This window comes from Rasamsonia emersonii (assembly GCF_000968595.1).
Source record: "Rasamsonia emersonii CBS 393.64 chromosome Unknown ctg1118621759689, whole genome shotgun sequence".
Taxonomy (NCBI): domain Eukaryota; kingdom Fungi; phylum Ascomycota; class Eurotiomycetes; order Eurotiales; family Trichocomaceae; genus Rasamsonia; species Rasamsonia emersonii.
In genome coordinates this window covers 44334-72096 of record NW_013563332.1, presented here as the reverse complement: position 1 = coordinate 72096, position 27763 = coordinate 44334, and the positions used below count along the sequence as shown (strand labels likewise).

The following is a 27763-nucleotide window of genomic DNA, read 5'->3' as shown; positions in this document are numbered from 1 at the left end:
TTACCTGTTGGTTTCTCGAGGCTGAGACTGCTGCAATTCTACACCCTTGACACCCTTGACTAGTGGGGCAGGCAAAAAGGCAAAAAGAGAATTTTTATTTATTAGAGATGTCGCTGTTCCAGCCTCTCCATTCCTTTCGCATGTTTTTTTTTGTTTTGATTTCCCCATCACAGTCGTTCTGGACTCGAGTCTCTCGCTTTGAAAGAGACGCAGCATGGCGTCTTCACCCCATGTCATGTGGTTCTGTACACTCGTTCTTTCTTCTCTGTCTTTCGTTTCAGCAGCTCCCTGGATCGTTACCAATTATTATGAATTGTATCTCCATACGGAAGAAGCGTACACAGGCCCCTATGAGACCTATCGAAATTACTCCCACGGCGACCTCGCTGCCTCCAGCACTGTCTACAGACACTGTTGTCCGCACTGATGAGTATGCCAGTGCTCCCGTCACTATCGTGGAAGTTCTGCTTCCTTCTGTTCCAGCAGCGGCAGCGACATCCACGGTGCCCAGTGACGATGTCCCTTCGGCCACTTCGACAGATGTGAGCACTGACTATTATGTCAATCTGGTGTACACTGCACCCACAGCTTGTTCTTCTGCTTGGACGACTACAACGGCCGTCGAAGTCTGGGTTCCTTACATGGTTCAAGGGGGAATCACCCCGACCTCTGTGACGACTTCTTATTCGGTCTATAACACCCAGCCGTTTCAGCCCACGACCATCACTCAGGCCATAGCGTTCATCAATCCCTCGCAGCTGTCTGCGTCCAGTCTCTCCTTTCTCAGTGCCGAGAATCTATGATGGCTCTCCAGGGTGTTACTATGGCAGCACCGGCAGCGGTTACGGCGGCTATTATGACGACGGCGATGATAACTCCTGGCTCTACGATAGCTACTGGTATGGAATCTCGCCACTGGCTATCATCCTGATCGTCGTCCTAGGCTGGTTTGGCTTGATTTTCATCATTGGCCTGATCGAGAGCTACTTCCAATTCCAACGGTTGATGAAAGGCTGGCAAGCCCGACGGGGTCTGCCTATCTCATGGTGTCTGCTGGCGCCCATCGCGTCCTGTATCTTGCTGTGTTTTAGTCGCAGAGGCTTTCAAGCCCGGACGGAGGATGAAGCGGAAGAACTGAAGAGAAAATGGGACGAGATGGGGTTTTGGAAGAAAATTGGCCTGTGGCTCCGGTACGGATTTCGATGGGACTATCCGCCTATGCTGGGTCCTGCTCCTCCCAAAATTCGACGGTCTGCGTCGAAGAGACCGATCCCGGTGACGCCTCTGCTACAGGTATCTCCTCCCGGGTCGGAGACTCCGCAGCAGTCAGCACCACCTTCGAGTGGAGGGGATCCAGACGATTCTTCGGGCCAGCGTGAAATGTCCCAAGTGCAGCTGCCATCGCAGACGCTTCAAGTCCCTTCATCTTCTAGAAGACGGGCCGTGGAACAACCTCTCCCTGCATCCCAGCAGGATGACGAGATCACCGTCATACCATCTGATCACGATTGACAGTGGTCAAATTGAAACCCATCATGACAGTCCAATAACTGCTGAAAGTCCTCTCTACGAAAGCCTTGTATCTCAGTCTTGTTTATATATTGAGCGATGCTTTGCGACTACTGCCGATGGCTCTAATGATACCTGAATTTCATGCATGCATCTGTTCTTGTGAAGTTGATTTTAATGGGAATTGCCAGGTTCGCTAGCCTTGGAAATAATGTTGTTCCTTTATCACCGGTTTAGGCAAGAGGAAACTGATCTGTTTGGGAAATCTGTTGCCATTCAAAGGACAGGCATGATTAATCAATTCGTTCAATTTGCTATATACACAAGCCTTACAGGCCTTACTTAACAAAGTTAAAGACAAAATATCTAGTCAATACAAGAACTTTCTACTCTATTTTATAGTCTTTTATTGTCTATTCTCGAGGCGGGCTTCCTATGTATCTCTTCTATAGTTTTCTGTTGCCATAATTCTCGCCATAACCTGTGTTGTGCACAATATATCACCCAAACCCTGGTTTTTTTTTCCCGCCTCGCATGGCGCAGCCCTCTCACTGTTAGTCTCTTCTCCCACCATCCGGTGTAGAGACTACCTCCAGGAAGGACAGAACATCAAGCACATCGAATGTATGCATGATTTGTGGCGCAGAGGGACAGCAGATGTGACAGCCTACAGCAAGAAGTGGCCGTACGAGTATCATTCTCACTCACACATCCATGTACCCATGCAAGGCTTTGGGGCTGTGCTGGTGGTTCTTTTACTCCATACAGTCGCCTGCAGTCGATGGCGCTTGATAAGCGACCAGGGTAAAAATGCTATTGGACCAATCAACCACACCCCTGTCATGAGAGGTCAACCTGCCCTACGGAGTATTGTTATTCGTCTATTTTTGGAACCCCCCTCGTCTTTGCGATTTTCATGCGCGCTAAATTGACGGCTTCTATAGGTTATCAGGGTTGTTGTATCTTAACTAACCTGTGGCTGTGCGAATGCTCTCTACTTAGGGTATTCTCAAGATGAAGGATACTCTCTTGTCTGCCTGGATTGTGCAAGGCTGAAATTGCAGGATCAGGAAGAGTATAAAGACGTTGCTCTAGCCACGCCGTGGCGAGTGTCGTTGCAATTGAGTTTGCAGTCCATGACCAAAAATCATTGTGACGGCAGAGACAGGTCATCACTCGAAGTTCTCTTCCTCTATCCCTAGTGTGCTATCATTATTATTTCTCTAGACTCTCTCCAAGTTTGTGACTTGCTGTTCTATTATTATTTTCATCATGAGCCAGCTCGGCCTGCAAGACATTATTCAAGTCTATCCCAACCTGGAACATCACTGTGCCGGTTTTGCTCCCTCCAAAGGTCGACGCTGCCGCTATCCCACCAATGCGGACAATCGGGCCAGAGCATGCGCCCTTCTCGCCAAGGGGACCAAAAAGTTGCACGCCGGACAACCAGTAGATGCGCTGCTGGAGGAATTGGCCCCTCTGGTTCTCTGTCTACGATACCATCAGTATCAGGCACCCGGCCTCGTTGCGCGCTGGAAAGAAGATATCCACAGTTTCCGAATGTCACAGCAGGCACAACACCGCAGGCAGATGAGCAGACAGTATACTTCTCCTTACTCAGGGGATCTCGATGAACTGCAGGAGCAGTATGAGGGTCTCGCCGAGCGGGTCGCCATTGTTCTGGACAACCTTCATCGCATTCAAGGCCACCTTCATGCGCAAGAATCAAGGGTCCGGTTCGGTAGTGGCGGTGATAATTCGCACCTAGCGACTCGCCTGGATCTAGCTCAGGAAATCATCACAAACTCTAGGAGAAGGCTGAACCGGATTCTCGACGATGAGAGATCGCCTCCCCGTCTTGCAACTCAACAGACGGAGTCAACGCAGCAAGACGGAGAAGAACCACATCAGACCGCGACAGAGACGGATCCTGAGCAGAGAGAAGACAGATCACGGTCATCGCATTCTCCTGGATCTTCAACGTCAAGCACACGCACAAGTCCTTCTCCCACCACAGCAGCCAATCCCCCAACTCCCGCAATAACTTCAACCACCACAGCAAGGAGATCGGTCCTCCGCATCTCTCATTCCCCCTCCCGCGATAATACCATCACTGCCCGACCAAGGGGCGGCATCTCTCGCCGGTCTGTCGAAAGAGATCACGACTGCGGGATCTGTCTTGATGCGCTTCTCGTCAATTCCAACAATAGCGACGACGATAGCGACAGCGACAGCGATGCTTCTTCAGGTGAGAAGGAAGAAGCTGTTGATCTCACCTGGTGCAAAGCACGATGTGGGAATAATTTCCATTCGGAGTGTCTTCGCCAGTGGATCAACTCCTGCAAGACCAGTGGCCGGGATCCGACCTGTCCTACATGTCGGACGCGCTGGGTGGATTGATCTGCGTTATGAGCTATGCTGTTTAGATATTTATTTCCTTTGCTCTTGCTCCATGTCAATTGGTTTGTCAATGAATGTTAGTGAGTAGATGTGTTTCAGCTTCAGCATTGAGTTCTCCTTAACCACCATATTGTTATGACGTTGTTTTCGAATGATTTCATCCTGTATGAACAACTTCGAGCTCAGCTTGCGATAATGTTACATGGGTATAACGTACATCACTGAGCCAGATAATGAAGACTCAAATCTCAATGCCCTGATTAGGCAGGAACTCCACCATTAGGTTAAGCAGGGAAGGTTCTCACGCGTCCTGACGACCCGCGGCATCCTATTGGTTGATATTTTCTCATCCTGCAAGCCTCACACGACGAGATTCCCAATTGGGGAAACTTGTGTCGAAAAAAGGGAGAGAGAGAGAGAGAGAGAGAAAGCAATTCTGCAACGAGAATCATTTGCTGCTGCCTGTGCATGGCGTAGTCTGTATACTTACAGTTAGGTCGACGGCGTCGTCAGCAGTGACGCTGATGCGTTCCAACGCAGCTCCAGAAAGCTTCGCCTCTGCGTGGATGGCTGTCTGCGGATGTGATTGGGTGTTTTCTTATTTGGAAAGTGGGGGCTTCTGAGCATGGACGCCGATCTGCTAGCATTCGAGGTTAATTAATTAGCGCTGATACTCCTAACGCTTCCTACGGCCCTGAGGAAATAATATAAAATTCCCCAGGTTTTCTGGACCTCGATGTCTCTCGCTCTTCTGATGCAGTTGCGGATGATGAGTTAGGTAACTCCAGAATTCCATTTTTCGTCTGTCTGTCTGACAATGGGCCTGTCGACTTTCGCGCCTCTTGCAGGCCGAGCCCAACAGCCTGCCTCCGAGATTGCCCTGGTCGACGTCATGCCGGAAGAGCGCTCGTATGATGCAGGCTCCGAGTCTGAAGGCGACATCCCTCCTCCTGAGAGACTGCCGTACAGGACGACTCGCCCGGGCATCAGATCCTGGCTGCTGCCTTGGCGTTCGAGGTCTCGGAAAGGCGGCGTCCTGGGCAGGCTGCTCCACCAGGCTTTCCTGGGCTTCATCTTTGTGCTGTAAGCAGTGATGACGGCACGGTCGACTGAATTTTCGGGCTGACTCTTCCAGCGGAGTCATCAAATTCCTGTCCCTCAGCTGGGACGTGTTGGTGTACCTGTTCCCCGACGACCTCGACAAGAGCCTCGACGCCTGGGGCTTCCCAGTCGGCCCTGTGTCGGGCTTCTCGCACTGGAGCACGAATGGCGTCCTGCCGGTCGCGTGTCACTCCCACAACGACTACTGGCGAGAGGTGCCGCTGCGTTCTGCCGTCGACGCGGGCTGCACCAGCGTGGAAGCCGATGTCTGGCTTGTGAACGAGGATCTCTTCGTCGGCCACACGCTTTTCTCTCTGGATCCGCAGCGGACACTGCGCAGTCTCTATGTCGATCCGTTGTTTAAGTTCCTGGAAAAGCGCAACACCCCGACGCGATTCCAGCATCACCGAAGCTTCGCGGGCGTGTTCTCCGAAGACCCGTCGCAGACGCTGGTCTTGCTCATCGACTTCAAGTCGGACGACGAGCTGCTCTGGGACTATGTCTACGCCCAGCTGGAGCCGCTTCGCACCGCAGGCTATCTGTCGTACTTCAATGGAGAAAAGATCGTCCCGCGGCCGGTCACCGTCGTAGTTACGGGCAATGCGCCTTTTGAGAAGGTGCTGGGCAACAGCACCTACCGCGACATTTTCTACGACGCCCCTCTGGACCTGTTACACAGTGCATCCGAGTCTCACCAGGCAGGTAGCGGTGTGACAGAGCCGGAAGATCTGACCTCTGGATCGGAGCTTCCGGCTGGAGACATGTACAACTACACCAACAGCTACTACGCGTCCGTGGACTTTGGCCGGGTGATCGGCCGCCTGCAACGCAACCGCTTCTCGCAAGCCCAGCTCGACCTGATCCGGGCGCAGATCCAGGCCGCACACCGGCGCGGGCTGAAGGTGCGGTACTGGGGCACGCCAGGCTGGCCGCGAGGGCTGCGCAACCACATCTGGCACGTCCTCATCCGGGAGGGGGTGGACGTTATCAATGTGGACGACTTGCGGGAGGCGACGCAGCAGGATTGGAGGAAGCATCGGAGCTGGTGGTCATAGACGGCCTTTTTGATTTGATTATTATTTTTTATTATTTTTTCTATTATTTTTTTTCCTGATATGGGACGGCAAATGATGGCCTGGCGTCTGGAAATTGGATTATGTGGGTAGTTTCTGGACTTGTGCAATGCATATTAATATTCTCCGTACGGCCAGCTGCCATCACATAATCGTGTCTGCTGTCTGTCGTCATCGGGCAGGAGCGATTTCCACCTTGCAGGCGCTCGGACAGGGCAGGAACGATCCCAGGACGCCTCGGCGCAAGGCAGCCCGGGCATTGCCATATGCGGCAATCAGGACCGAAAGGCCGAGCGCTCGGACGCGGACCGGCGCGATATGCTCCACCGGGCATCGCGCTAGCAGCCTAACGGGCGTCGCCGCGCGAGGGTCCGGAGCTTAATTTTTCTGCACAGAGTCAATGTTTTTCCAATCGCTGCGGGCGTAGCTCGCTGCCCGGCATGTATGACTGTGCTCCTCGCATGAGTCCTGGAGGGGCTATAAAGAATGACCTGTACTATCTCTCGCGCATAGACCTGCAGTGCTTGTACTGTACATACAGTACCAGAGCAATCCCATCCGCCGTATATATAGAATACACTAAATATCCGTGACTCCCCCCAGCTGGGCCTGTGGCTGTAGTGGTCAGCAGGTGCGTACGAGAGCTCAATTGCTGTCCTCTGCTGTCATAGTAGCCGCCGATCTATCGAGCTAATGGAAATTGTCCTCAGCACCTGACTGCATAACCTATCTGCGCTCCCATCCACAGCCATGTCTGCCTCACTGCAGGAGCTGCCCACCAGCTCTCGTCCCAGCGGACTCGCTCGCTTCGTGACCCGGGCCCTCGACGAGCTGGGTCTCGTCGCGCTGTGGCAGACATCGTTGGACTCGAAGCTGCTCTGCGCCCAGCGCTTCGTGCGTCTCTTCGCGTACGGCGGCTCGACGCTGATCCTGGCCGCGTATCTCTCTGCCCTGGACATTTCTGACGACCGGATCGGCCTGTTCATGACCCTGACGCTGGCCGGCGATGTGGTCATCAGCTTTTTCCTCACGCTGTTTGCCGACGCCATGGGCCGCAAGGCGGTTCTGGCCCTGGGGTCGGCGTTGATGTGTGCCAGCGGCGTAATCTTTGCGCTGTTTAGCAACTATTGGGTGTTGCTGGCTGCGGCCGTTTTTGGAGTGATTAGTCCAAGGTTCGTCACAATAAGATTGCAGTTTGGCCTTTGAAGATAGGTTTCTGTCTGCTGACAGTTCATCTCAGCGGCAACGAGATCGGGCCCTTCCGTGCCGTGGAAGAATCCACAATCGCCCATCTCACTCCTCACGAGGTCCTCAGCGACATTTTCGCCTGGTATTCGCTCATCGGCACCGCGGGGACGGCCCTCGGCATGATGGTCTGTGGCTGGATCATCAATCTGCTGCGCGTGACCAAAGGATGGGACTTTGTCTCCGCCTGCCGGGTCATCTTCTTTGTATACGCCGCAGTCGGCGCCATCAAGTTTCTGTTGACGATCGGGCTGAGCTCCAAGGTTGAAGCGGCTAGTAAGCAGCAGAAGCAGAAAAAGCAACAGCAACAGCAGCAGAGCTCCGAAACGGAGCCTCTCCTTGCCAACGGACACAGGGAAGAGGAAACCTCGCCAAAGCAGACTCACCGAAAGATTGCCTTTCTCCCCGCCGTCGAGATTGAACTCATGGGTCTTGTTCTGAACCTGTGTCTTCTCTTCGCGCTGGATTCCTTTGCGTCTGGTTTGGCATCGCTGTAAGTGACGAATCGAATCTCCTGTTAAGAAGGGCAGAAGCTGACGGGGATGCAGGTCCTGGGTCACCTACTTCTTCAGACGCAAGTTCAACCTCCCGGAAGGACAGCTCGGATCGCTGTTCTTCACGACCAGCATCATCCAGTCTGTGTCCATGTTGGTTGCGTCGTCGATCGCCAAGCGATTTGGCAATGTGAAGGTAGGACACAATCCATATCTCATCTCTTCTTTCTGTCTCGCTAATTCATGTTCCAGACAATGGTCTTCACCCACCTCCCCTCCGCAGTCTGTCTCGCGATGATCCCCATCCCTTCATCCCTTCCATTCGCCATGCTCTTCCTCGTCCTCCGCGCCTGCACCCAGACCATGGACGTCGCGCCGCGCTCGGCCTTCCTGGCCAGCGCTCTGCCGCCGGAGAAGCGCACCGCCATCATGGGCACCATCAACGTGGTGAAAACCTGCAGCCAGAGCCTGGGGCCCCTCCTGACGGGCGTGCTGGCCGGACGGGGTCTCTTCTGGGTTTCCTTCGTTGTTGCAGGAAGCTTGAAGGCAACGTACGACATTGGCATGCTGGTCAGTTTCGGTGGATTGGACAAGAAGAGGAGGAAAAAGGAGTCGCTAGAGGACAGGGAGGCAGCTGCAGCAGAAAGTCAAGGAGAGCAACGACGGTAATACCAATAACAGCGGTGGCAGTGTTCACACCGTTGAAGGAGAAAAAAACCGCATGATATCTTTTTTTTTATTTCTTTTCTTTTCTATTTTTGTTGTATGACATTATGTATGTACCCCACGGAAATGACTTCATGTTCTGCTAGATTTTCTACTACGTTAGAGAAAAGGCGAAAAATCAATCAATCAATCAATTAAGATTAGACTTTTACTTCCTGTATTGTATTATATCGCCAGCTATTCGTTAATAAATTTCAAATTCCTTTTGTCTTCTTTACTAATAATTACGAGCATTTATGGAAACTTTGTATTTCTCTCTCTCTCTCTCTCTCTATGTATATAGGTGAATATATATACAATATAAAAGAGCCTTGATTGGATATCAAATCAGGTGCTTTCTTCCTTCCCTTCCTCCTCATGGTCAAGTTTCAGCACAACAGCCGTGGAGAAGTCATTGCGAGGTCTAGTGCGAATTACCGACTCGCGGTCTCCTTATTTGAGAAAGTTCTTGCTGCACGCGGACTTTTGTTGCTGCCTGTTAACAGGCATGGGGAATTTTATGCCTTGATGACGCTTCCCAGCGCCACTTTGGGGGTGAAAGTTCTGTAAAGGAACACCGGAGCTGCCTCCCTTTCAAGCAGGAAAGATATCGCGAAATAGCTATCACTCGCTTTAAGGGAGGATGCCACATAACAGAAAGGATTAAGACAGCGTGGATCAAGACCTGTAAAGCTCTGCGCATGTTGGATTAACATCACCCCGTACTAGGGCTAGCTTTGGCCTTTCCTTTCCCCGTATGGGCAGCATCCTCCTCTCGATACAGGCCGTTCTCCTCGATGTAGTCGACTACCACGTCAGGCGTCAGGTAGTCGATGCTCATCTGCCGCCTCAGGAGCAGCCGGACCTTGGTGCTGGAAATCTCATTGGGGATGACCTGCGGAATGCAGTAGATCTTGTCCTCCCATTGCTTGAGACTGGCCAGCGCCTCGTCGATGTCGGTGCCTGCCCGCTCCAGCACGAAGACGCCAAAGTCGCCCAGGATGTGCTCGAGATCGCGAGCGCTCCAAACACCGGGCTGCGACATTCTGGATTCGACCTCATGTCAGAGAGAGAGAGAGAGAATCTTTGAAGGATTGAGTGGTCACTCACGTCTGGATTAAGTCTGCCCCCGCCAGCAGGGCGATTCGCACACTGGTCCGCTTTCCATCCACATCCTCCACCCCGTTCAGGACCGTGTTGATCTCGTGGTCGAAATGGTCGAGCACCTCGGCCGTGGGCACGTAGCCGGGCTGGGTTGCCTCCCAGGGGTCCACGCTGATCCATTTTGATGTCTGCACGGCCAATTCGCACATGTTAATTCTGTAGAGCATTAGTCTTGTCTGTCTTCCGACTCATTCCCCGTTCGATACGGGATTTCTCACCTATGACTCGCCGGCGCCAGGCCCACCTTCTTGTAGGCGTCCGACACGGGCGACAGATAGCCGCCGACGACCTCAAAGTCGGTGTTCATGCGCACGTAGTCGGCCGCCATAGCGAACATGCGCAGGTGCAGAAAGGTGATGGGCGAGAAGCTGCCACAGGCCACCAGCACCAGAGGGGTCTTGCCCGGCTGGGTTTGTCGTCGCCGCAGCTTTTGCGTGGGGAATTGGTAGGGCTCCGGCGTCGTCATCTCGGATGATGCCGTCCGCTCTTCAGTAGAAGGAGACGGAGACGGCAGTTGTTGCTCAGAATCCAAATCCATTGCACAATTGGAATGGGAATCACTGGGGTGAGGATGACCCCGTCATGCCGGGGCTGCGACAAGACGAAAAGCGAGTGATAAAGAAATGCAATATGTACTGTCGCTGAATTAATTTGATGCCTATCAATTGATAATCTGCAGACGATGAATCATCAGGTGACCAGTAGGCTTTGCGCAAGCGGGGCGCTCCCGCAGCAATCGGCCGGATCGTCAACTAACAGCCAGCAAGCAGGCCTCGCTGACGTCTTCGATGAAGAATTCAGAGCTTTGACTGGGCCAGTGAGTCTAACACTTCTTCTATATCGCTTTTTCCGTGGTTCAACATGAATTATCGACGATATCTACATTATGTAAGTATATCCATGTCTAGACACTCATCCCTGTGAATGTGCAAACCATGCAAATTGCTATGCCTTAGGGAGTCTCACTACATGTGCATTTATTTACTTACATATAGTTACAATACTTACGATTAACTATCATCTATGACAATGTCAATTCCTACTTGACCGTCACAATATCCATGGATCAATCGCAACCCTTCAACTATACCATGGACCAGTCTTACCTGGCCCGGCCTTAGGGCTAATATCCGACCACGTCATGTCGTGTATCAGACTTGCAGCTAGTCGCCTGATGGACGCGTAACCCCGACGCCATGGTTTCGAAATGTAATTTAAAACACAATTTGCAGCACCATGCCTGCCTCCGTTTTATGGATTTCAGCACGATCCCTGTGTGTAAGCACTACTACGGAGTACGATGAAGTTCCCTCTCCTCCTGTCTGCCTCTCTGGCTGCGGCCTTTGTCGTACCGGACGAGAAGATCCTGGCGGCCTTGTCCGAGGAACCGATTCCCAATGCCTTTCAACTTCAGCAGCAGCAGCATGATGTCGACCAAGGCAGCTTCCCTCCGTCGTGGTATGTGACCACCGTTGCGGACGGCATTTGGAGATTTGCGTCTCAGCTCCGACATGAGGAGAATCGCTGTCCCGAGGCAGAATATGAGTCCGAGGATCCCCAAGAAGTCACATCCCATGATGAATATGAGTATGGAGGAAATATCGATGCCTCCATCGCCGAAGATGTAAACCTTCAGGGTGACGAGACCGAATTCCACCACCATCACAGACCAATAGACAGGAACCACCGTTTCTTGCAGAAGCTCAGGGATGAATTGAACGATGTCTTGGGTCATCGCAAGCATCGTCCTCTTCCTCCTCCGCGTCGTCCCCCTCACCGTCCTCCTCCCCAGCGTCCTCCGTTCGACGAACCGGAAGATGATATGCCACACGGGGGTGAGTCGACGATGACGCTCCTGGCCGATCTTTTTCCACTGCATGGGCGAGCAGAATGCTGAGCAAATCATCTAGGTCATCAGCCAAACCAGACCATCTACCAGTTCATCTCCGAGAGTGAGCACACCCGCATCTTTGCCAAGATTATCGAGGAATTCGACGAGGTTGTCGATTATCTGAACAGCACCAAGGCCAACTACACCGTCTTTGTTCCCGTCGATGCAGCGTTCCAAAAGTTCAAGCATCATCCCAAGCCTACCAAGGAATTCGTCTTGAAATGGCTTGAATATCATGTGTCCCCAGGGCTGTACACCCGACGCACGTTCTTCTCCGCCCAGACGGTCCCGACTCTTCTGAAGGAGGAGAATAACAGCTTCAACCCGCAGAGGATCAGTACTCAAGTTGGACTCAAGGGTCTGACGCTGAACTTTCATTCTCATGTTATCAGATCAAACATTGTAAGAGAAGTGCTTTTTTCTTTCCTTTCTTCCTTTTTATATTTTTGGATTCTGTTGACAATCTAGTTCGCCACAAACGGGGTCATCCATGCTCTCGATGACGTCCTTTTCCTGCCATTCTCTGCAGTGGACACCATCGATATTGTACCTTCGCTGCTCAGCACCCTGAATCTGGGACTGGTGAAGACAGGTCTGGTTGATTTCCTTGGGCCGGACACCCCTAAGTCTGGAGGGACTCTGTTTGCACCCACAAACCACGCCTTCGCCAAACTGGGCCCCAAGATCAATGGCTTCCTCTTCAGCCGGTTGGGCCAGAAGTATCTCAAGGCTCTGCTCAAGTATCATATTGTGGCCAACCGCACTCTGTTTTCGGACGCCTACTACGGACCCAAGAACGAAAGCGACTTCACTGTTGTTAACGGTCAGCATGTAAGTGCTCTTCTTCATCTTAGGAAATCTGGAGTTTAGGCCTAATATGATCTCTCCAGGTTGATCTCCCCACGCTGCTCCACGGTCATCACCTGAGCGTTGATATCCGCCACTTCCATCGATTCGCGCACTTCGTCGTCAACAAGCACACGAGGGTTTCCGTATCCAACGTGCCCGTCAAAGAGGGAGTCATCCACCTGGTCTCGTCGGTGATCATCCCGCCGAGGAAGCGTGACTCTGATAGCCAAGTTGTGGAAGACGACCTCGAAGACGACCTCCCGATAGGTGCAGAAACCCACCATGAGGAAGAAGAGGAGATGACTGTCGAAGAGCTGATCGAGAGGCTGCAGCCGTATGTTGAAGAAGAGTAAAAAAGAAAAAGATCGAGTATTCGAGCAACGCTTGACTGTCATACGTGTCTCCAATCCAACCACTTTTCGTCCTACTCTAGCTGTTTTTTTTTTCTTGAATTTTCTTTCTAACTCATCTTTTTCGCTCTAATTGACGTCGTCATCGTCAGTCGAACGTCAGAACATTTATCATTTATCTATCTCTGTGCGGGACCACAGACTTCTTCACTTTTGTCTTTCATTCTCTTCTCTTTCAACAGGTTAGAACTTTTTTAACGAAAAAAAAATGTTTTGTTGACCATTTACTTGGTGTCGTTTCTTATCAATCAGGTTCAAACCCTAATTAAATTAGGAAAAAAAAATCAAATCTACTGGCGCAATTCGATTGTCTCCAATTTTAATTTTTCTACAAAGGAAAAAAAAAAGAATCAATGAAATAATAGCGATCAATTAAGCAACAAATTAAGTGGCTTAACTTAACATTTACGTAACTTAGTTAATTATGTACAGTACATACATGTTATTACTATTATCTAGTACTTCTTATCACACTGTCTGACTGAAAGAAAAACCAAGCCGACTTCCGTCTTGCTTGGCTTGGAGAGTCACCTTTCTTGATATTATATCGCACTTGAATGATTCAGGACGGATGCAGAAAGTTCCGTCTGCTTCTGCTTCGGCTTCTGTCTGACCTCGTGCCGTGTCTTTCATCGGCAGAGGACTTTCGTTTGAACAGAAATTCTTTCGTAATGCAATCCCCCCGGGATTGCTCAGAAGCTGGGTATTCCTCCCACAGCTGATGTATAGCTGATAGGCTCTAAACCTATGTTTTCAGACTGTAGAAGGGTCGATATGACGACATGAACCATCGTGGATGCTCTTCCTGCTCTTCCTTTCACGGAAGGTAAACAAATCTGAGCGCTACTCAGATGAGAACATTCGTAGTAAATTCATGAAACCTTCTGCCGCTTTGCGCCGTGGAATGGTCCTCCCGACTGCGAGTGCTGGCGTTTCCGCTCCATGGCTTCCAACTCTGCCTTCATGATCCGTTCCTGCTCCGTCATCTTCTTAGGTTGTTCGGCGACGACGGTCTTCTTCGCCGCCAATGGGTTGTTCCTCATTGCGGCAAACACGTTCTTTGGCTTCTTCTCGCCGAGCGACATCGATACTTTCACTCCTGGCTTCTGAGCCGACTGAGAAGACGGTGCTGCGGAGGCATCCGCACCGGGGGCTCCTTCACCCTCCTTGGGAGTCTCCGCTCCAGGTGATTGTGATTCTGATTTCTTCTCTTCCGCGCTCTGTCTCGAAAGGCCAAAGTTTAGTTTCACCTTTTCTCCCTCCTTCCGCTGAAGCAGCTTCGCCTCCGGAGCCTGTTCCTCATTGGCCTCGAGCTTGCTCTTGGCGCGTTCCACCTGCTCCTGAATCTGTTTCTGCTCGCGCTCCTCGTCGCCCTTGTCTTGGCGTTCCTTTTTGGCCAGGGCCTCCCGTCGTCGCAACGCCTCGGGGCTATTGTCGATATACGAGATAAACAAGCCTTTCTCCGTCTCCTCCACGCGACAGATTCCTTCACGGCCAAGGTAGAGCACAAACTGCGTCAGACTCGTCCATTTCGTGGAGTTCATATGTATGTGGTGTCTATCCTGGATGACCTGCTGATAGAACTGGTTGGCGTGGACCTTCTTTTCGCCATGGGTCGTCTTGAGCAGGTTGATGAAGTCGCGCAGGAACTGTCTGCTATACTCTTCGATGTGTTTTTTTGGATCCTCGCCGATCAGCAGCATCTGCCGCACGTGGCTTTCACTTTGCACATGACTGTAGAGAAACGAAACAGGTCAGTTAGGTGTCAATTGAAACGTTGTCTCGCAAATCAGACTCACCATTTGAAGCCGTTTTCATCGCGCATCTGTTTCTGGCATGCCTGACAGTACCATCGTAGCCGACCAAGACCTTTCTATTGAGGATGTTAGTTCAGCGCCTTGAAATTGAACCGCGGGTGAGTGTACTTACAGCCTTGAGTTGCTTGCTGATGGCCTTGGTCGTCCCAGCTTCTGCGCGAGGCATGGTGGGCCAACGTTACCAACAAAAGCCAAGAGAAATCAAGAGGATTGACTGTGTCAATTTCGCTGTTGAACAGCTAGCCACGCGACCGGCTGGGGGCGATTCAAGACGAATTCGATGTGGAGAGATGAGATGTGGCGTTCATGATTATCAGAGCCACAATCGGGATCCGCTGATATAATGATGTCACGTGATCGGATGCTGACTCATCGCATCATCAACGTTACGCTTACCTCATTCGTTAATTTATCAACACCATGACTGATGAATTTAGTCGAGTGTGTTATAATCTACAAATAATACAAGTGACTACTGCCGAAGTCATTATTCACTATTTTTCGATACATCTGTTGATTTAATCCACCAGAATTGTACTTCTAAACTGACTGTCTACATGATACATAATCATCTCCACTCAGTTTATATATCTATGCACATGCATACACAAGTAGCTAGGCTAGTCTAACAACGAAAGAAAGGAAAGGAAAGAAATCATGGAAGACAACAACAACAACAACGAAGAAAAAGCCATCATCCTATCAACAACCGCCGTCGCTGCAGCCACCATGGCAGCGCATACCGCTATCTCATCGATCTCGACAACCAAAACGAAGCAGAAGAACACGAACACGAACAAGAACAAGCACCACCGACGGTATATCCGACCGGTTTCGACACCGATTCGGCGGCGACGGATTCGTATCCTTAAACGCGGGCATCACTATGATGATGATGATGATCATCCACCACGGGGTCGGACTCGATATCGTCAGGGCGCTGCGACGGCGGCGCAGTCTTGACTTGATCTCAATCGAGTTGAATCTGTGAAGGATAAATGGATAAATGGATGTAGTGAAGAAAACTACTTAGGTGGCTGTCGAACACGAATTCTATTTAATCACTTCCATTCAAAATACATGCATGCTACTCCGCCCTTGACTCCCAGATTCCAAGTTTCCAAGCACACTGGCTTAGACCCCTCGCAAGCCTAGTGAGTAATAGTAACAATAATAGTAATAGTACCACAATATTTTGAAAGGTATCGAAGAAATACAATAGTTGCTAATTTTTGGAATTCGCATCCTCCCTGATCAATTAAAACCCGCCGATTTCCATCATGCGAGAGAAAACTCGTGAATGGCGGTCGGGCCGCTCTCGTTGTATTCCACCCGGCTCAGGAAGCCCTTGCTGAGACCCTGGTCGAGAACAAAGATGACCTTTGCGGCGACCTGCGCCCCAAGAAAGATAGCCTCCTCCATTCCCCGACCAGTTGTGGAGGCCGGTCCGGTGCTGGCGGTGGCGGTACCACCTGCCCCTGTTGCTCCGGGAGCGTTGCTACCACCCTGGTCTTTCCACTCAGGGAAGTACTCCGGTGGTTTCAGAGTTTTGATCGAAGTCGGTGTCTGCGAATGCGATCGGTGCTGTGCAGCCGTGGCTGGATCGTTGTTACCCGGAGTTGCAGAAGCCGGCGCATTGGCATGGGTCGCGGCGACGAGCAGGGGGTTCACGCCATGTGCAGCGGGATGATGCATAGGTCCTGGAGTCTGGCCTGGATTGGCTGGTGTGTTGGTGCCGCCAGTAGCCATAGGAGTAGACAGATTCGAAGGGATTTCGGAAGTGAACATGGTCGCAGATGGCGAGACCATGTATTTTTGCGTGAGCGTAGATACCAAGGCTTCCTTGAACCCTGCAAACTGTTCAGAAATATAGTTAAAGAACGAAAAAGACAGTCCGACTCACCCTTGATCCGACTCCCGTTTCCGAGAATGATCAGAGAATCCCATAGCTCACTCCGCTTTGTCGCGTCCGGGACTGACATAATGGTGTGGTGAATCTGCGCCGCAAGATCCTCGAGAATACCGTCACTGCAGCGTTCCGCTCTCTCTTTGGTAGGAGTCGTCAGAAGAAAGCGTTCAACGCCAACCTCGATCTCTCGTTTCTGCCGGATGTACTGTCCAGACGTGTCGTCGATCCGCACAAACTCTTCAAACTGGAAGGTTGCCTTCTCCTTTTTGGAATTGGGGAGACGGACTGGCTTATTGACCTGATCTCCACCGCCTCCTTTCTTGCTTGCGGCCTTCTCTGCCTTTTCTCTTTCTCGCCTCGCGAGGTACTCGCTCGTGTTGCCACCGGTGACAATAGCAGCAACATTGAGGACTCCTTCTTCCTCATCGGGATCGCCGCCACCTTCCGTACCGACCTGAGTATTGTGTCCAGGCCCTCGGGGAAGTGAGGATTTCGTTTGGCCATCAGGCCCGCCTGTTGAAGCTTCAGCAGCGGGGTTGCCACTCTGATCGCCGTTCGCAGCTGACCCCGGGAGAGGGGTCCCCGGAGGAAGGATCTCGGTGATATTGCTTCTCTTGAGTTGCTCGCACATCTCCCTTGTGAATCCTTTCGGCTTCAGCAACTCCTCCAGCCGGTCGGTCATAGCCTCGCCTCCGCAACCCTTGAGGGCGATGCCCCTGCCATGCTCCTGGACGATAAAGTCGGTGACGGCGGTCACGTCCGCCTTCCCATGTCCGACATCGATAACGGTGGCAGTCGACGTTCCATAGGCGTAGCAAGCAGCCAGCGCAGCGTCCATAAGGCAGAAGGCGGGCGTCTTGAACTTTTCAAAGATGAACTGTGTCAAGATCTCTCGATCTCGAGCTGACCAAACGGGTTCAGCTATAAGTATAATGGGCGTATGGAAGGGCGGACTGAGAGTGTTATAGATGTGCGTCAAGAGAGCGAGAAAGCATGGCCAGTCAACGATCTGTCCGTTCTGGATCGGGTACACAGCGCCCTCATCCGACATGAGATCCTCCTCGTACACGATTTCCTCTTGTGGCTCCTGCTGTTTCGGCTCTTCTGCACCATTCGCATCGGTGCCATCTTGGCCTTCGCCCTGTTGTTCTGCTGGCTGTTCTGCCGGTTGCTCTGCTGGTTGCTCTGCTGGTTGCTCTGCTGATTGCTCTGCTGACTGCTCCGTTGATTGCTCTGCCGGTTTCTCTGCCGATTGCTCTGCCGATTGCTCCGCTGATTGTTCTGCTGGTTGTTCTGATGGCTGAGTCTGCTCCGCATTCTCGGCTCCTGCCGGCGGGGCGTCCTTCATTTCCACATCCTCCTTGTCGGCGCCATTGGTCGCCTTGACCTCGCGTCGTTTCTCGCGCACTTTGTACGGCTCAAACTCTCCTTTCTTTTCTGCAGGGAACATGCGCGTAGGGAACCGATAACGGGCGGGAGTGAAGGATTCGGGCAGACCCAACTGCGCCAGGGTCGTTTGCGAACCTGGCGCAATTAACTAACGCCACCTGCAGTTAGCATCGATCTGAAGCAGGCACAGTATCTGCGCTGCAGCGCGAACTCACCAGAATGTGTTCGTCCTTGAAGGGCGGCATCGTGGAGAACACAGGGCTGATCTAGTCGGGATGCGTCGCGGTGCCAGGGAGCTTGTCGCGATGGACGGGAGCTCAGTCTTTTGCGCTGAGGTAGAGGCTTGGCGGTCGAGCCACCGTGGTGCCTGGCATCCCGCCACATCGGGTTAGCGCCATCGCATGAACAGCTGCAGAGATCTTCAGGTTGATTGAGCAATTATCGCCCAATTGTTGGCGGCTTAGATGTACATACATTACGGAATAATACCATCTTATTGATCGTTGTCTCGAGAATAGAACTGTGGATCAGCAGGACGTCGTTTAGCGCCCTTCGAGGCTACGACCATTGTTACACGCTTAGAAAACAAATCTTATTTCAACGCCCTACCTTAATGAGAGAATAGGAAATAACAGGAAAGTGAAAAAGGCAAAGAGCTTTAATTAAGGAAGAAAAAAAAATAAAGAAAGAGAGAAAGAAAGAAAGTAACGCGATGCAATGTGAAAGAAAGGTTCGTCCCCGGGCAGGCTCGAACTGCCAACCTCCTGATGTCAGCTCCGATGGGGCTCGGATAACAGTCAGACGCGCTAAACCGATTGCGCCACGGAGACGTGGTTGTCTCACGTGACAGCGTCACATCAGATGTTCACTGAAGACCTTGTGTTGCTGCAAGAATAAGAAACTGGTCTACGCCATGGATCTTCTACATAGAATATCCTCTGCTATAAATTTTTTGCCCTAATTCTCACCGTATCCTTCACGTAATATTTGCAAAGCATATGATAGTGTGCAAAACGGAAATTAATGTTTTATAGCAGAAGTGATGGTGTCTACTCTATTTTCTATAACTTCATACCATGAATACAAGACCAAGGATCACCTACATGCAACTGAACAAACTTGAACTCACTTGCCCTTGTATTTGTGTGCAACCATACCTGCCAATACGCCGGCACCAATAATTACTCCATCATTGGCTTCCCTTAAGAGGATGCTCTTACCGCCTTCCTGTGGCCCACCCATGATGACCAAGCGATCGATGTAACGCTGGCAATTCTCCTTAAAGTTGGGATAATGCTGGATGATGCCGCCGATGTACGCTACAACCAACTCCTCAGGCCCACCTTTCCAATCACGCGTAGACGCAAAGGTGTCCTCACGCACGTCCCCAGTCGCAGACGAACTCGATGATGATCGAGGCTCCTTGAGTGAAACCTCGTGGTTACAAGCAAGCAACCCAACTGTCGCAGCAGCGATCAGAGCCGCCGAGCGAGTCAGAACGGCATGGGCGACGGTTCGAAGGACGCCTGCGGCTTTAGGGGACCAAGACCACTCGCTCGACGCCGGTGGCGGAAGATCACGACCAAGATTCGCGGCAAGGATCTCGTCTGAATAGGGTGCAGACACAATATCGGTGATGAATGCAGTCGTCAGTCCGTATTCCTCAACAAGACGCCCCGGGAGAGCCTCTTCAGGGACACGCAGTGTTGTCGTAAAATAATCGTGGCAGATGATCCGGATAAGCTCGCCGATATAGCGACCGCCAGTCATATATTCGAGTGGCTGAAAGCCGGGGCGAGCGGTGCGGGCATCTAATTTGCGATCCCATTCGGTGATAATGCCATGCTCATGGAGAGGTGATGCAGCCCCGTGTAGAGTCCATTCTGTACTAACCAGCGCCTGCGCCGCGTTAGCTTCGTAGGACAATATCTGCCGAGCCTTTGACGGATGCAAATCAGACAGCATCATTGGAATGGTGGCATTGCAGCCCGTGCCGACCACGATGCCCATCGCAACCCGGCTGTTGGGGAATGATTTGATAGAATAGGCGAGGGAGAGAAGAGTCGCCACGGTATCGTTGGTGAGAGCAATAATCTTCAATCTCGGCAGCACATATCGTCTCCGGCGTTTCGCCGATTGCTCCATGTCGTCTGTTCGGCGAGTATGGCGTTCGTAGCCCTCCAGAAGCGATTTCCGCAAGTCGAGGTCAGTGCCAATGGTGAAACCCTTGCCTGTGGGCATCAGAGTCGCCTCTTGAAGGGAATTCTGTCTTGAATTGGTCAGCAGCGGAGTTATCTATAGGATGTTGAGAAAGAAACATACTTGATGGGCAGACTGAATGCGATTCCTGTTTCGATGTACGGAGGGAAGTCTCCCGTCGAAGAACTGGACGTCAGATCGTCTTTAACCACTTCCGCAATGCAATTTCCAATCCACGAAAAGAGTTCATGGGCCTGGTCGTTTTTAAGACGCTCCTCGATTCTCCATGCCTTCTCTAGGACTCTTCTCACACGGGGCAGCTGCGCTCGACGGATCACGGTTTGCGATTTCGCCTCCTTCCCAGCTGCAGGCAGGTCGCCATATGACGTCTCCCCCAGCAGCTCGATAAAAGCGACTCTCAAGGTGGTGATTCCTACATCTACCGCCAAGTATCGCCCGCTCTCCTGGCCCCCTGGAAGATACGTGACTGGGACAGGGCAGAAGAGCCCATCATCACAGGTCGAGGCAAGCTTCTGGAACACTTTGGAGAATGAGCAGGCAAGACCATAAAGAGTGGAATCGCATACTCGCAGCGGTTTCAAGAAAGAGGCTATATCTGCCTGGTCCTCATCCTGTGTCATTACAGGAGGACTTCCGGTCATAGCTTGACAGTACTATCTGTAATTAAGATTAGGATTACTGAAAAGATAAGCAAACGATGACATAGCAGAATACAGATCTGATCTCATGTGGCTCCGCTGTGATTTATACATCATGGACCCAGGGCCGGCCAGGAAACTCACTGCGATCATTGTCTGCTGCGATGTAACGCTAGGCTGGGTTGTATCTGCGATTTTGGCGCTGGTTCTTTTGAGCATCAGTAGCGATATTAATTATAGTAAGCCGTGGCTGCGATGGAATATCCACCTTGGTTTTTGGTTACAATATGGGATCGTTCCCACATGGAACTAACGGGTGTTTTCCACGAATTACCCGGCTCCCCGCGGTTCAGGTAACGCCCTGTGGCTAAATCCGCCTGGGAGGATAGGCTAGATGGATATCGATTCGCTAGCAGCCAAGCTAGTGTCGCCCATTTTTAACAGCAAGTGGCCGCCAAGAACCAGGTGTTGCTTGCCTGCTTCATGATTGCCCCATCGGTTACGATTAAGACGTGATGATTCCAATCCAGATGAAGTAACGACTTCGCTAGTAAGAGTCAGAAATGCCAATAACAGCTTGGATATGTCTTGCATCATCATCATCATGTAACACTATGTCTTGTGATCAGAATCTCAGCTAGCGAGCCAGCTAAGTCATAATTATTGGATTGCTCGAGTATGGTATGATGCCGATTCACAGACTGCAACCTGGTCATGAATCTTGCGGAATTTCAGTTTAATTCGGGCCAGGTGGCTCATCGGGTTATATAGATATAGATGGGACCTTTTGAGTTTCAAGAAACCATGTCGGTTGCATACAATGTCTGAGAATTAGTAGACCAGCCCGTGGTTCTTTGTACGACAAGCACTGCTTGAGCAACGCTAGGCATCAGGATAGGGTTAGCTGAAGGACATCCTGATCAACATCGGAATGCCCAGATGTCTCAGTTTCGCCTGCCAAAGGCTTTGTGTTTCGGGAGCGATCCAAGAATGAATCATGATCTTGTTGCACGCTCAGGAAAGGTTGATTAAGATCGTGCTAGAAAATGCCAACGTTTCCAAGGACTCAAGACAAGATACTATCCCCCATGAAAATCATGTGTGCCGTACCCTGAACTCCAATCCCAATGTACCCGATGAACTCCAAAGACTCCGACCGCTATAACCAAAATACCACCATTTTCGGTACTTCCAGATCTTCCTAGCTTTTCTCCGGAGGTCATCTATTCGCATATTAAAAAAATTAGGCTTCCATCAAAAGTATCATCGGTTCAACCGATGCATATCGCGATCATGACTCCGGGGCCGCATGGTACTTTTCCGTGGCAGACCGGAAGAGTTCCTGTTGCTGTCGAAGGAGCTCCTCTTCCGTCAATCCGCTCTGCTCCATCTTGCTGGTCTTCTTTTCTCGCGTCTATGAAGAGGATCTCATCAACAAATACTCTCATCGGATGCGCTTCACCAGACCAAACACACCTTTAAAGCTTCCTTATGCTCTTCTGCGACGGCCAGCACGTCTTCAATATAGTCACCAAATCCTAAATCCCGTAGCGCCTTCTCGACGTGTTCACATGCGATCGTCTTCTTGGCTTCCTTTTCGCTGATGTCGTTGGCTTCCGACGAGATAAGCGTGATGAACTCGACGCAGCATTCCATCAGCAAGTCTCTGGCATCTTTGGCAAACGTCTGACCAGATGAGGGCGGCAGGATTTCGGTAATTATTTTCTGCACGGTCGCTAATAGGAAATAGATCAGCATGAGAGGCTAGATTAAGCGTCTACAATATGACAAAGCCAGGAAACCAGGACTCCAGAAAAGGAAAGGGAAACAGCGGGAATATAAGGGAGATAAAAATGATCCAACACGCACCTTTGGGAAGCGACAGATCATCGTTTGCTGTGTACATGACCACGGTCAGCGCTCGTACACGCCACTAGGACAGGAGGATGAGCAAACTTACAGCTGAACTCGCGATCCGACATGGCAGATAATATGGATTGCAAATATCCTAATGACTAACCGACAGACTATCTTCCATTCGCAGTGAATTCAATATTAACAGGCAAAATTGTGAAACCCCGCGTTGACACAGAGCTTTGGCTTCTCGCGGGGCCTCATTAATTATTTAAATCTGTTAAGCGCGACGCGGGCCGGAATGGCAGAACTTGTCTCCCGCAGGCTCCACTAGCCCACCGCCTTGGCTTAGTACTTTTTCACGACCTTTTTCTTCCCTTTTCTTTTTTTCCTTCTCTTCAGCAACGAGAATTGTATCCTCTTGACTATCGACATGCTCAGGAATCTCTTTGATGCTAGGAATTCCTGCTTCATCTACACTTCATTCCTAACACACTATAATCTGTAATGGTAAGTCAAATCGTTCTCCATTATCATCTGTACCATGATGAACTTTGTGTGTCGCCCCTATCATACCAACGAGCTTAGCTCCAGTGGTGATTACCTGTCCGAGCCAAACGGACCATCTGATCTTGCTTCTTTCCTGTTTTCATATTGATGATTTCGCTTTTTAGATGGCATTGCTAACGGTCACCAGAGTCTAGGTCGTCTTTAACGTCCTGCAGATGTAGCAGTCACCCCGCACTCTTGCAACAGGTAAATATTTGACAAGTACGTCGAGACCTGGTTTGTACAATAACATCCCCCGTTCTGCGCAGATGATGTTTAAAAAAATATGTACTATCAAATTCGGATCTTCAGATGACCGATTAACTCTCTTGCTGATGCTCAAAAATCCTTGCGGTTTGGTGTTTCCAGTGGCACTTTCCAGCAATGATTATTGACTAGCAGTATAGTGTAGGTTTATCTGTGCTTATGGTTTCTTCTTACCGAAGGATATGCAAGGTACGTTATCTATTTTCTTGATGCCTCCTCCCTACATATGCGTGATGAACCAATACACATTCCATGCTAAGTATGAAGACGCGGTTACGTGTCTAATGCTTACTCCAATGTATTCGCTTTTCATCTTTCGGCTGATGTCCATACAATATAGTCTATATTGTATATGTTTTCTGTCTGTAGGGACAGGATTGGCTGACCTAAGATGTGACAGGATGGTGTGGTTATTCTTGAAAGGCCTCCAATTCCTTGTCATTCCACCTGTAAATTGTTAGCCACGGCTGTCAGATTGTCATGCTGTGGACTTACGATAGGAAGCGGCCACTAAGCGATTGAGGCGCGTCGAGCACGAGCCTTGCCATCACATGGCCGGGTTGCTCGGGCTTCAGAAGTTTCCCTTCTTTGTGCGCATTGTAGAATTTGGCGTGGACATCCGCGGGCATGTTATCGCGATGCACCTCGCGGAGCTCCCGCTGCATCTCCGTGTCAACCATTCCTGGTCTGATGGCCACCGTGGTCACGTCTGGCTCTTCAGCTCCTAGCGTGGCTGCGAGATGGTTCATAGCAGCTTTCGTAGACCCATATAGACCCCAAGTCTTGTATGCCGACACGGCAGCCCCAGTTGATGTGAAGATGATTTTGCCCTTGGACTCTCGAAGAGAAGGAAGGGCAGCTTTTGTCTGTATGGAGCGCTCATGGTCAATATCATCAATGATATGATTAATATGATTAATATTCCAAGTGCAACAAATGAAACTTACAAAGGCCACCAGGCTTAAGAAGTTAACGTCAAAACCTTGTTTCCACTGCTCCAAGTCGGCATCCGCGATCTTGCCGACCTGGCCCAATATTCCGTGGTTGAGAACAAGGCCATCTAGCCGGCCGAAGCTGGACAGTGCCAGCTTGACAGCTTTCTCTCCCAGCGAGAAATCCGCGACGTCACCTGTGAGGACCTCCACCTGCTTTGGATACTGTTCCTTGAGCTTCTGGAGGGGCTCTGCGGTGCGGGCCAACACAACCAGGTTATTGGCCGCGTGCAGCAGGTACTGGGCAATGATCCAGCCGATCCCTAATTGATAGATGGGCGTCAGCAATCTCAGTAATCCGAGGCGTTTCATTTCAGCAGGTATCCAGGATGATCTCACCTCTGGAAGCGCCTGTGACGATGATTGTCTTTGCCATCTGGAGTGTCCGCGGGTCAGCTTTGTACTGCGTAGGTAGAGATAGTAATAGACTTCAAAAAAAGCGACGCGCAATAGCTGGGATCTAATAAAGAACTCGAGAAACAAAAACGTCAAAATGCACACACAAATAGAAGTTTCTGCTCTTAACTCGTAAGATATAAACCCCGCTTCCACACAACAAGACAGATGATATGTGTAGGCTATAATTAAATCCAACGCAAAAGCCAACGACAGGAAGCAATTGATATGGAAGATGCTGTTGAAATGAATTGCTTGCTCCCACAGGAAAACAGCATTCAATTGCCTTTTTTTTTTCTTTCTTTCTTTTCTGGTGCAACAATTATATGTGTCGGTTCATGGGTATCGTACCTTGTTAATTCAAGAATGAATTGTAGCGTATCAACGAATGCCAATGCCAGCTGGTTGGTAACTTTATCTATGCTGTCGAGATCTTGATCGAGTCTTTTTTTTCAGCACCGTACCGTAATGCAGGGATGGATCGGTAGGTAGCGTACCTTAACGCTGTCGAATCGTGTCGCAGTAAATAATATTTTCTTTCTCCCCTTTGAAATGAATGAATGGATCGATTTGATTAATGGGCAGGATGTTATGTATCCAGGATGTATTCAGGGTGATTGATAACGTTAACCTAGTTGCGTCCTGGAAGAAAATCCTCCCACCACGAACAAACAAGGTTTACTAGGTACCTAACCTAATAAGCAACTCCACTTTGCGCAAACGTCAGCGGTGTAAGAAAAGCTCGCCGTATTATTCGCCGGGTACCTACCTAGTACCCTCTCTCTTTGCAACTTTTTTGTGGTGGTGGCGGGAATCCCGAGAAGGGAAACGAGACAGTGGGGAAAACTTCATCGTCATATGCCATGTATCGGATCCATGGCGGGGTTGTTATTATTATTAAACAGGACAGAACAGAAGAAGCGAGCGGCTTGCTTGTGATATTCTAATCGAATGATAATTATTGCAACCCCGGATGGAGGGAAATAAAAAAGAATTCCTACATTTCGATTGATGAACCTTTTCCGACGGCCCTCTTCACTGAAATCAACTTGTTTTCCACGGAAAATGGAATCATGACCATCGATCGGCCTTAAGTCCGGCTATCCCGCTATCTACTAATTACATCTCTACCACGCCCTGTGACATCTATTCAGGAGACCCCATTTTACTTATTGGTTAACTTTGTGTCTTTTTTTGTTCATTGTGTAATAGTGGGTGTATTTATATATGTCCCCTCTGACTCTGGCGATTATGATTTGAGAAGCGTCTGCGTTGGCGGCAGTATCACAATATATATTTCTGAGGTTGGTCGAGAGAAAACTGCTCTTTGAACTTCTATATCTTTTGATCGAGTTCAACTATATTATCTTTCTTCGTCACCCACAACTCCGACATGTCGACTGTTATTATCGGCGGAGGTATAATCGGCTCCTCCGTAGCCTATTTCCTTACCAACGACTCGTCTCCTTACAAGGACCATGAGGTCCATGTCATCGAGTCCTCCTCGCAGCTATTCAGCGCCGCATCTGGTTACGCTGCTGGCTTCCTCGCGAAGGACTGGTTCTCACCTGCAGTTGCTCCTCTGGGCGCTCTCTCATTTGATCTGCATCACCAATTGGCCGCTGAAAATGGTGGCAAGGAAAAATGGGGATACATGCAGAGCACTGCACTCAGTTTGGATGTTAACGATGGCAGAGCGAAACGGACCGCATGCCGAGGAGACGATTGGCTGCGAGAGGGAACGAGCCGGGCAGAAGTTGCAGCGAAAGGAGAGGAATCTTCAACGACCGTGATGGAAGAAGCACCGGCTTGGTTGACGAAGCAGAAGGGTGGTCGTGTCGAACCGATTAGCGATGAAGGCACTGTTGCTCAAGTGTGAGTTCTTTTTCCCTGTCCCTAAATCTTCTGTGACTCTCGGCATGGTTGGCTGACAGTCTGCAGGGATCCTCTGAGGCTTTGTAAATATCTTATGGAAACCACTGTCTCTCGAGGGGTTAAATGGCATCACCCAGCACAGGTGATTTCAGTAGTGACTGATCGGGATACAAATGCCATCAGCGCTGTCAAGGTATTGAACTCTGTCTCTCAGACTGAATCTGTCATTCCGTGTACGAATCTGGTCATCTGTGCTGGACCTTGGACGTCTCGCGTCTTCAATAGTCTTTTCCCTTCAGCGAAGCTCCGTCTGAATGTCTCTGCATTGGCTGGCTATTCCCTCGTCCTACGTTCACCACGCCATACCCTCGTGCATGAGCATGACACTTACAGGGGACGAAGCCATGCCGTTTTCACGACGCATCCTCGAGACTGTGGTTTCAGTCCTGAGGTGTTTTCTCGTGAAGGTGCAGAGATTTATATCGCCGGTTTAAACAGCTCGGATATTCCTCTCCCCTCTCAGGCGGAGGAATCTCGAGAAATCATGGACAAACAGAAGATCCAAGAGCTGAAAGCAGTGGCAGTGCGATTGATGGGTAGACTAGCAGAAGGCAATCTGGAAGCGTCAGACGACATTCCAAATGTGGACGACCTCGAAGTTCTGCGGGAAGGGCTGTGTTTTCGGCCAGTGACAATAAGCGGGAGACCCGTCATCTCCCGGATCAGCGAGGACTTGCTTGGAATAGGCGTGAAGTCCAAGTCTCCGCGGACTGGAAGGGAGAAGGGAGGAGTCTTTGTTGCTACCGGGCATGGGCCTTGGGGCATCTCCTTGTCCTTGGGGACTGGAAAGGTGGTCGCGGAAATGGTGGACGGTGTCAAGACTTCAGCAGACGTGAGCGGCCTGAGTGTTTGAACAGCCAGAAGCAAACATGCCTGTAAAATATCTCCTGGCCTGAGCTGTCTTCAGCCTAGTGTAAACAATGCCATTGAGTCAGCTGATCACACCCAGGCGTCCA

At 50.5% G+C, this 27763-nt stretch overlaps 12 protein-coding genes across 12 annotated transcripts; 6 read left to right on the top strand and 6 right to left on the bottom strand.

Annotated features, from left to right (window-relative positions):
• Window positions 1-308: 308 nt before the first annotated feature.
• On the top strand, window positions 309-1512 carry T310_0646 (uncharacterized protein; the record flags this gene model as incomplete). Its single annotated transcript, XM_013476487.1, has 2 exons — window positions 309-771; window positions 815-1512. The coding sequence occupies 2 exons, from the start codon at window positions 309-311 to the stop codon at window positions 1510-1512; spliced, it is 1161 nt and encodes a 386-aa protein (XP_013331941.1).
• A 1269-nt stretch (window positions 1513-2781) lies between these two features.
• Window positions 2782-3909, top strand: T310_0645 (uncharacterized protein; the record flags this gene model as incomplete). Its single annotated transcript, XM_013476486.1, has 1 exon — window positions 2782-3909. The coding sequence occupies one exon, from the start codon at window positions 2782-2784 to the stop codon at window positions 3907-3909; it is 1128 nt and encodes a 375-aa protein (XP_013331940.1).
• An 817-nt stretch (window positions 3910-4726) lies between these two features.
• T310_0644 (Uncharacterized protein) lies at window positions 4727-6065 on the top strand (the record flags this gene model as incomplete). Its single annotated transcript, XM_013476485.1, has 2 exons — window positions 4727-4992; window positions 5045-6065. The coding sequence occupies 2 exons, from the start codon at window positions 4727-4729 to the stop codon at window positions 6063-6065; spliced, it is 1287 nt and encodes a 428-aa protein (XP_013331939.1).
• Window positions 6066-6833: 768 nt separating this feature from the next.
• On the top strand, window positions 6834-8491 carry T310_0643 (Uncharacterized protein; the record flags this gene model as incomplete). Its single annotated transcript, XM_013476484.1, has 4 exons — window positions 6834-7255; window positions 7324-7821; window positions 7877-8018; window positions 8075-8491. 4 exons carry the CDS (start codon window positions 6834-6836, stop codon window positions 8489-8491), a joined length of 1479 nt encoding a protein of 492 aa, XP_013331938.1.
• A 751-nt stretch (window positions 8492-9242) lies between these two features.
• On the bottom strand, window positions 9243-10229 carry T310_0642 (Nicotinate nucleotide adenylyltransferase; the record flags this gene model as incomplete). The annotated part of the gene is made up of 3 exons (XM_013476483.1): window positions 9243-9573; window positions 9638-9847; window positions 9910-10229. The coding sequence occupies 3 exons, from the start codon at window positions 10227-10229 to the stop codon at window positions 9243-9245; spliced, it is 861 nt and encodes a 286-aa protein (XP_013331937.1).
• A 762-nt stretch (window positions 10230-10991) lies between these two features.
• On the top strand, window positions 10992-12784 carry T310_0641 (uncharacterized protein; the record flags this gene model as incomplete). The annotated part of the gene is made up of 4 exons (XM_013476482.1): window positions 10992-11526; window positions 11602-11984; window positions 12051-12413; window positions 12473-12784. The coding sequence occupies 4 exons, from the start codon at window positions 10992-10994 to the stop codon at window positions 12782-12784; spliced, it is 1593 nt and encodes a 530-aa protein (XP_013331936.1).
• Window positions 12785-13713: 929 nt separating this feature from the next.
• Window positions 13714-14824, bottom strand: T310_0640 (C2H2 finger domain protein (Kin17); the record flags this gene model as incomplete). Its single annotated transcript, XM_013476481.1, has 3 exons — window positions 13714-14575; window positions 14641-14714; window positions 14771-14824. 3 exons carry the CDS (start codon window positions 14822-14824, stop codon window positions 13714-13716), a joined length of 990 nt encoding a protein of 329 aa, XP_013331935.1.
• A 1112-nt stretch (window positions 14825-15936) lies between these two features.
• Window positions 15937-18201, bottom strand: T310_0639 (Chromatin remodeling complex subunit; the record flags this gene model as incomplete). Its single annotated transcript, XM_013476480.1, has 3 exons — window positions 15937-16508; window positions 16562-18104; window positions 18172-18201. The coding sequence occupies 3 exons, from the start codon at window positions 18199-18201 to the stop codon at window positions 15937-15939; spliced, it is 2145 nt and encodes a 714-aa protein (XP_013331934.1).
• Window positions 18202-19081: 880 nt separating this feature from the next.
• Window positions 19082-20817, bottom strand: T310_0638 (Hexokinase; the record flags this gene model as incomplete). Its single annotated transcript, XM_013476479.1, has 2 exons — window positions 19082-20225; window positions 20279-20817. 2 exons carry the CDS (start codon window positions 20815-20817, stop codon window positions 19082-19084), a joined length of 1683 nt encoding a protein of 560 aa, XP_013331933.1.
• A 1288-nt stretch (window positions 20818-22105) lies between these two features.
• On the bottom strand, window positions 22106-23321 carry T310_0637 (CBF/NF-Y family transcription factor; the record flags this gene model as incomplete). Its single annotated transcript, XM_013476478.1, has 6 exons — window positions 22106-22228; window positions 22291-22550; window positions 22775-22829; window positions 23024-23133; window positions 23165-23170; window positions 23273-23321. The coding sequence occupies 6 exons, from the start codon at window positions 23319-23321 to the stop codon at window positions 22106-22108; spliced, it is 603 nt and encodes a 200-aa protein (XP_013331932.1).
• Window positions 23322-23894: 573 nt separating this feature from the next.
• T310_0636 (Short-chain dehydrogenase) lies at window positions 23895-25724 on the bottom strand (the record flags this gene model as incomplete). The annotated part of the gene is made up of 6 exons (XM_013476477.1): window positions 23895-23931; window positions 23980-24350; window positions 24432-24879; window positions 25224-25273; window positions 25370-25376; window positions 25642-25724. The coding sequence occupies 6 exons, from the start codon at window positions 25722-25724 to the stop codon at window positions 23895-23897; spliced, it is 996 nt and encodes a 331-aa protein (XP_013331931.1).
• Window positions 25725-26265: 541 nt separating this feature from the next.
• T310_0635 (FAD dependent oxidoreductase superfamily) lies at window positions 26266-27660 on the top strand (the record flags this gene model as incomplete). Its single annotated transcript, XM_013476476.1, has 2 exons — window positions 26266-26747; window positions 26814-27660. 2 exons carry the CDS (start codon window positions 26266-26268, stop codon window positions 27658-27660), a joined length of 1329 nt encoding a protein of 442 aa, XP_013331930.1.
• Between the last annotated feature and the right edge of the window lie 103 nt (window positions 27661-27763).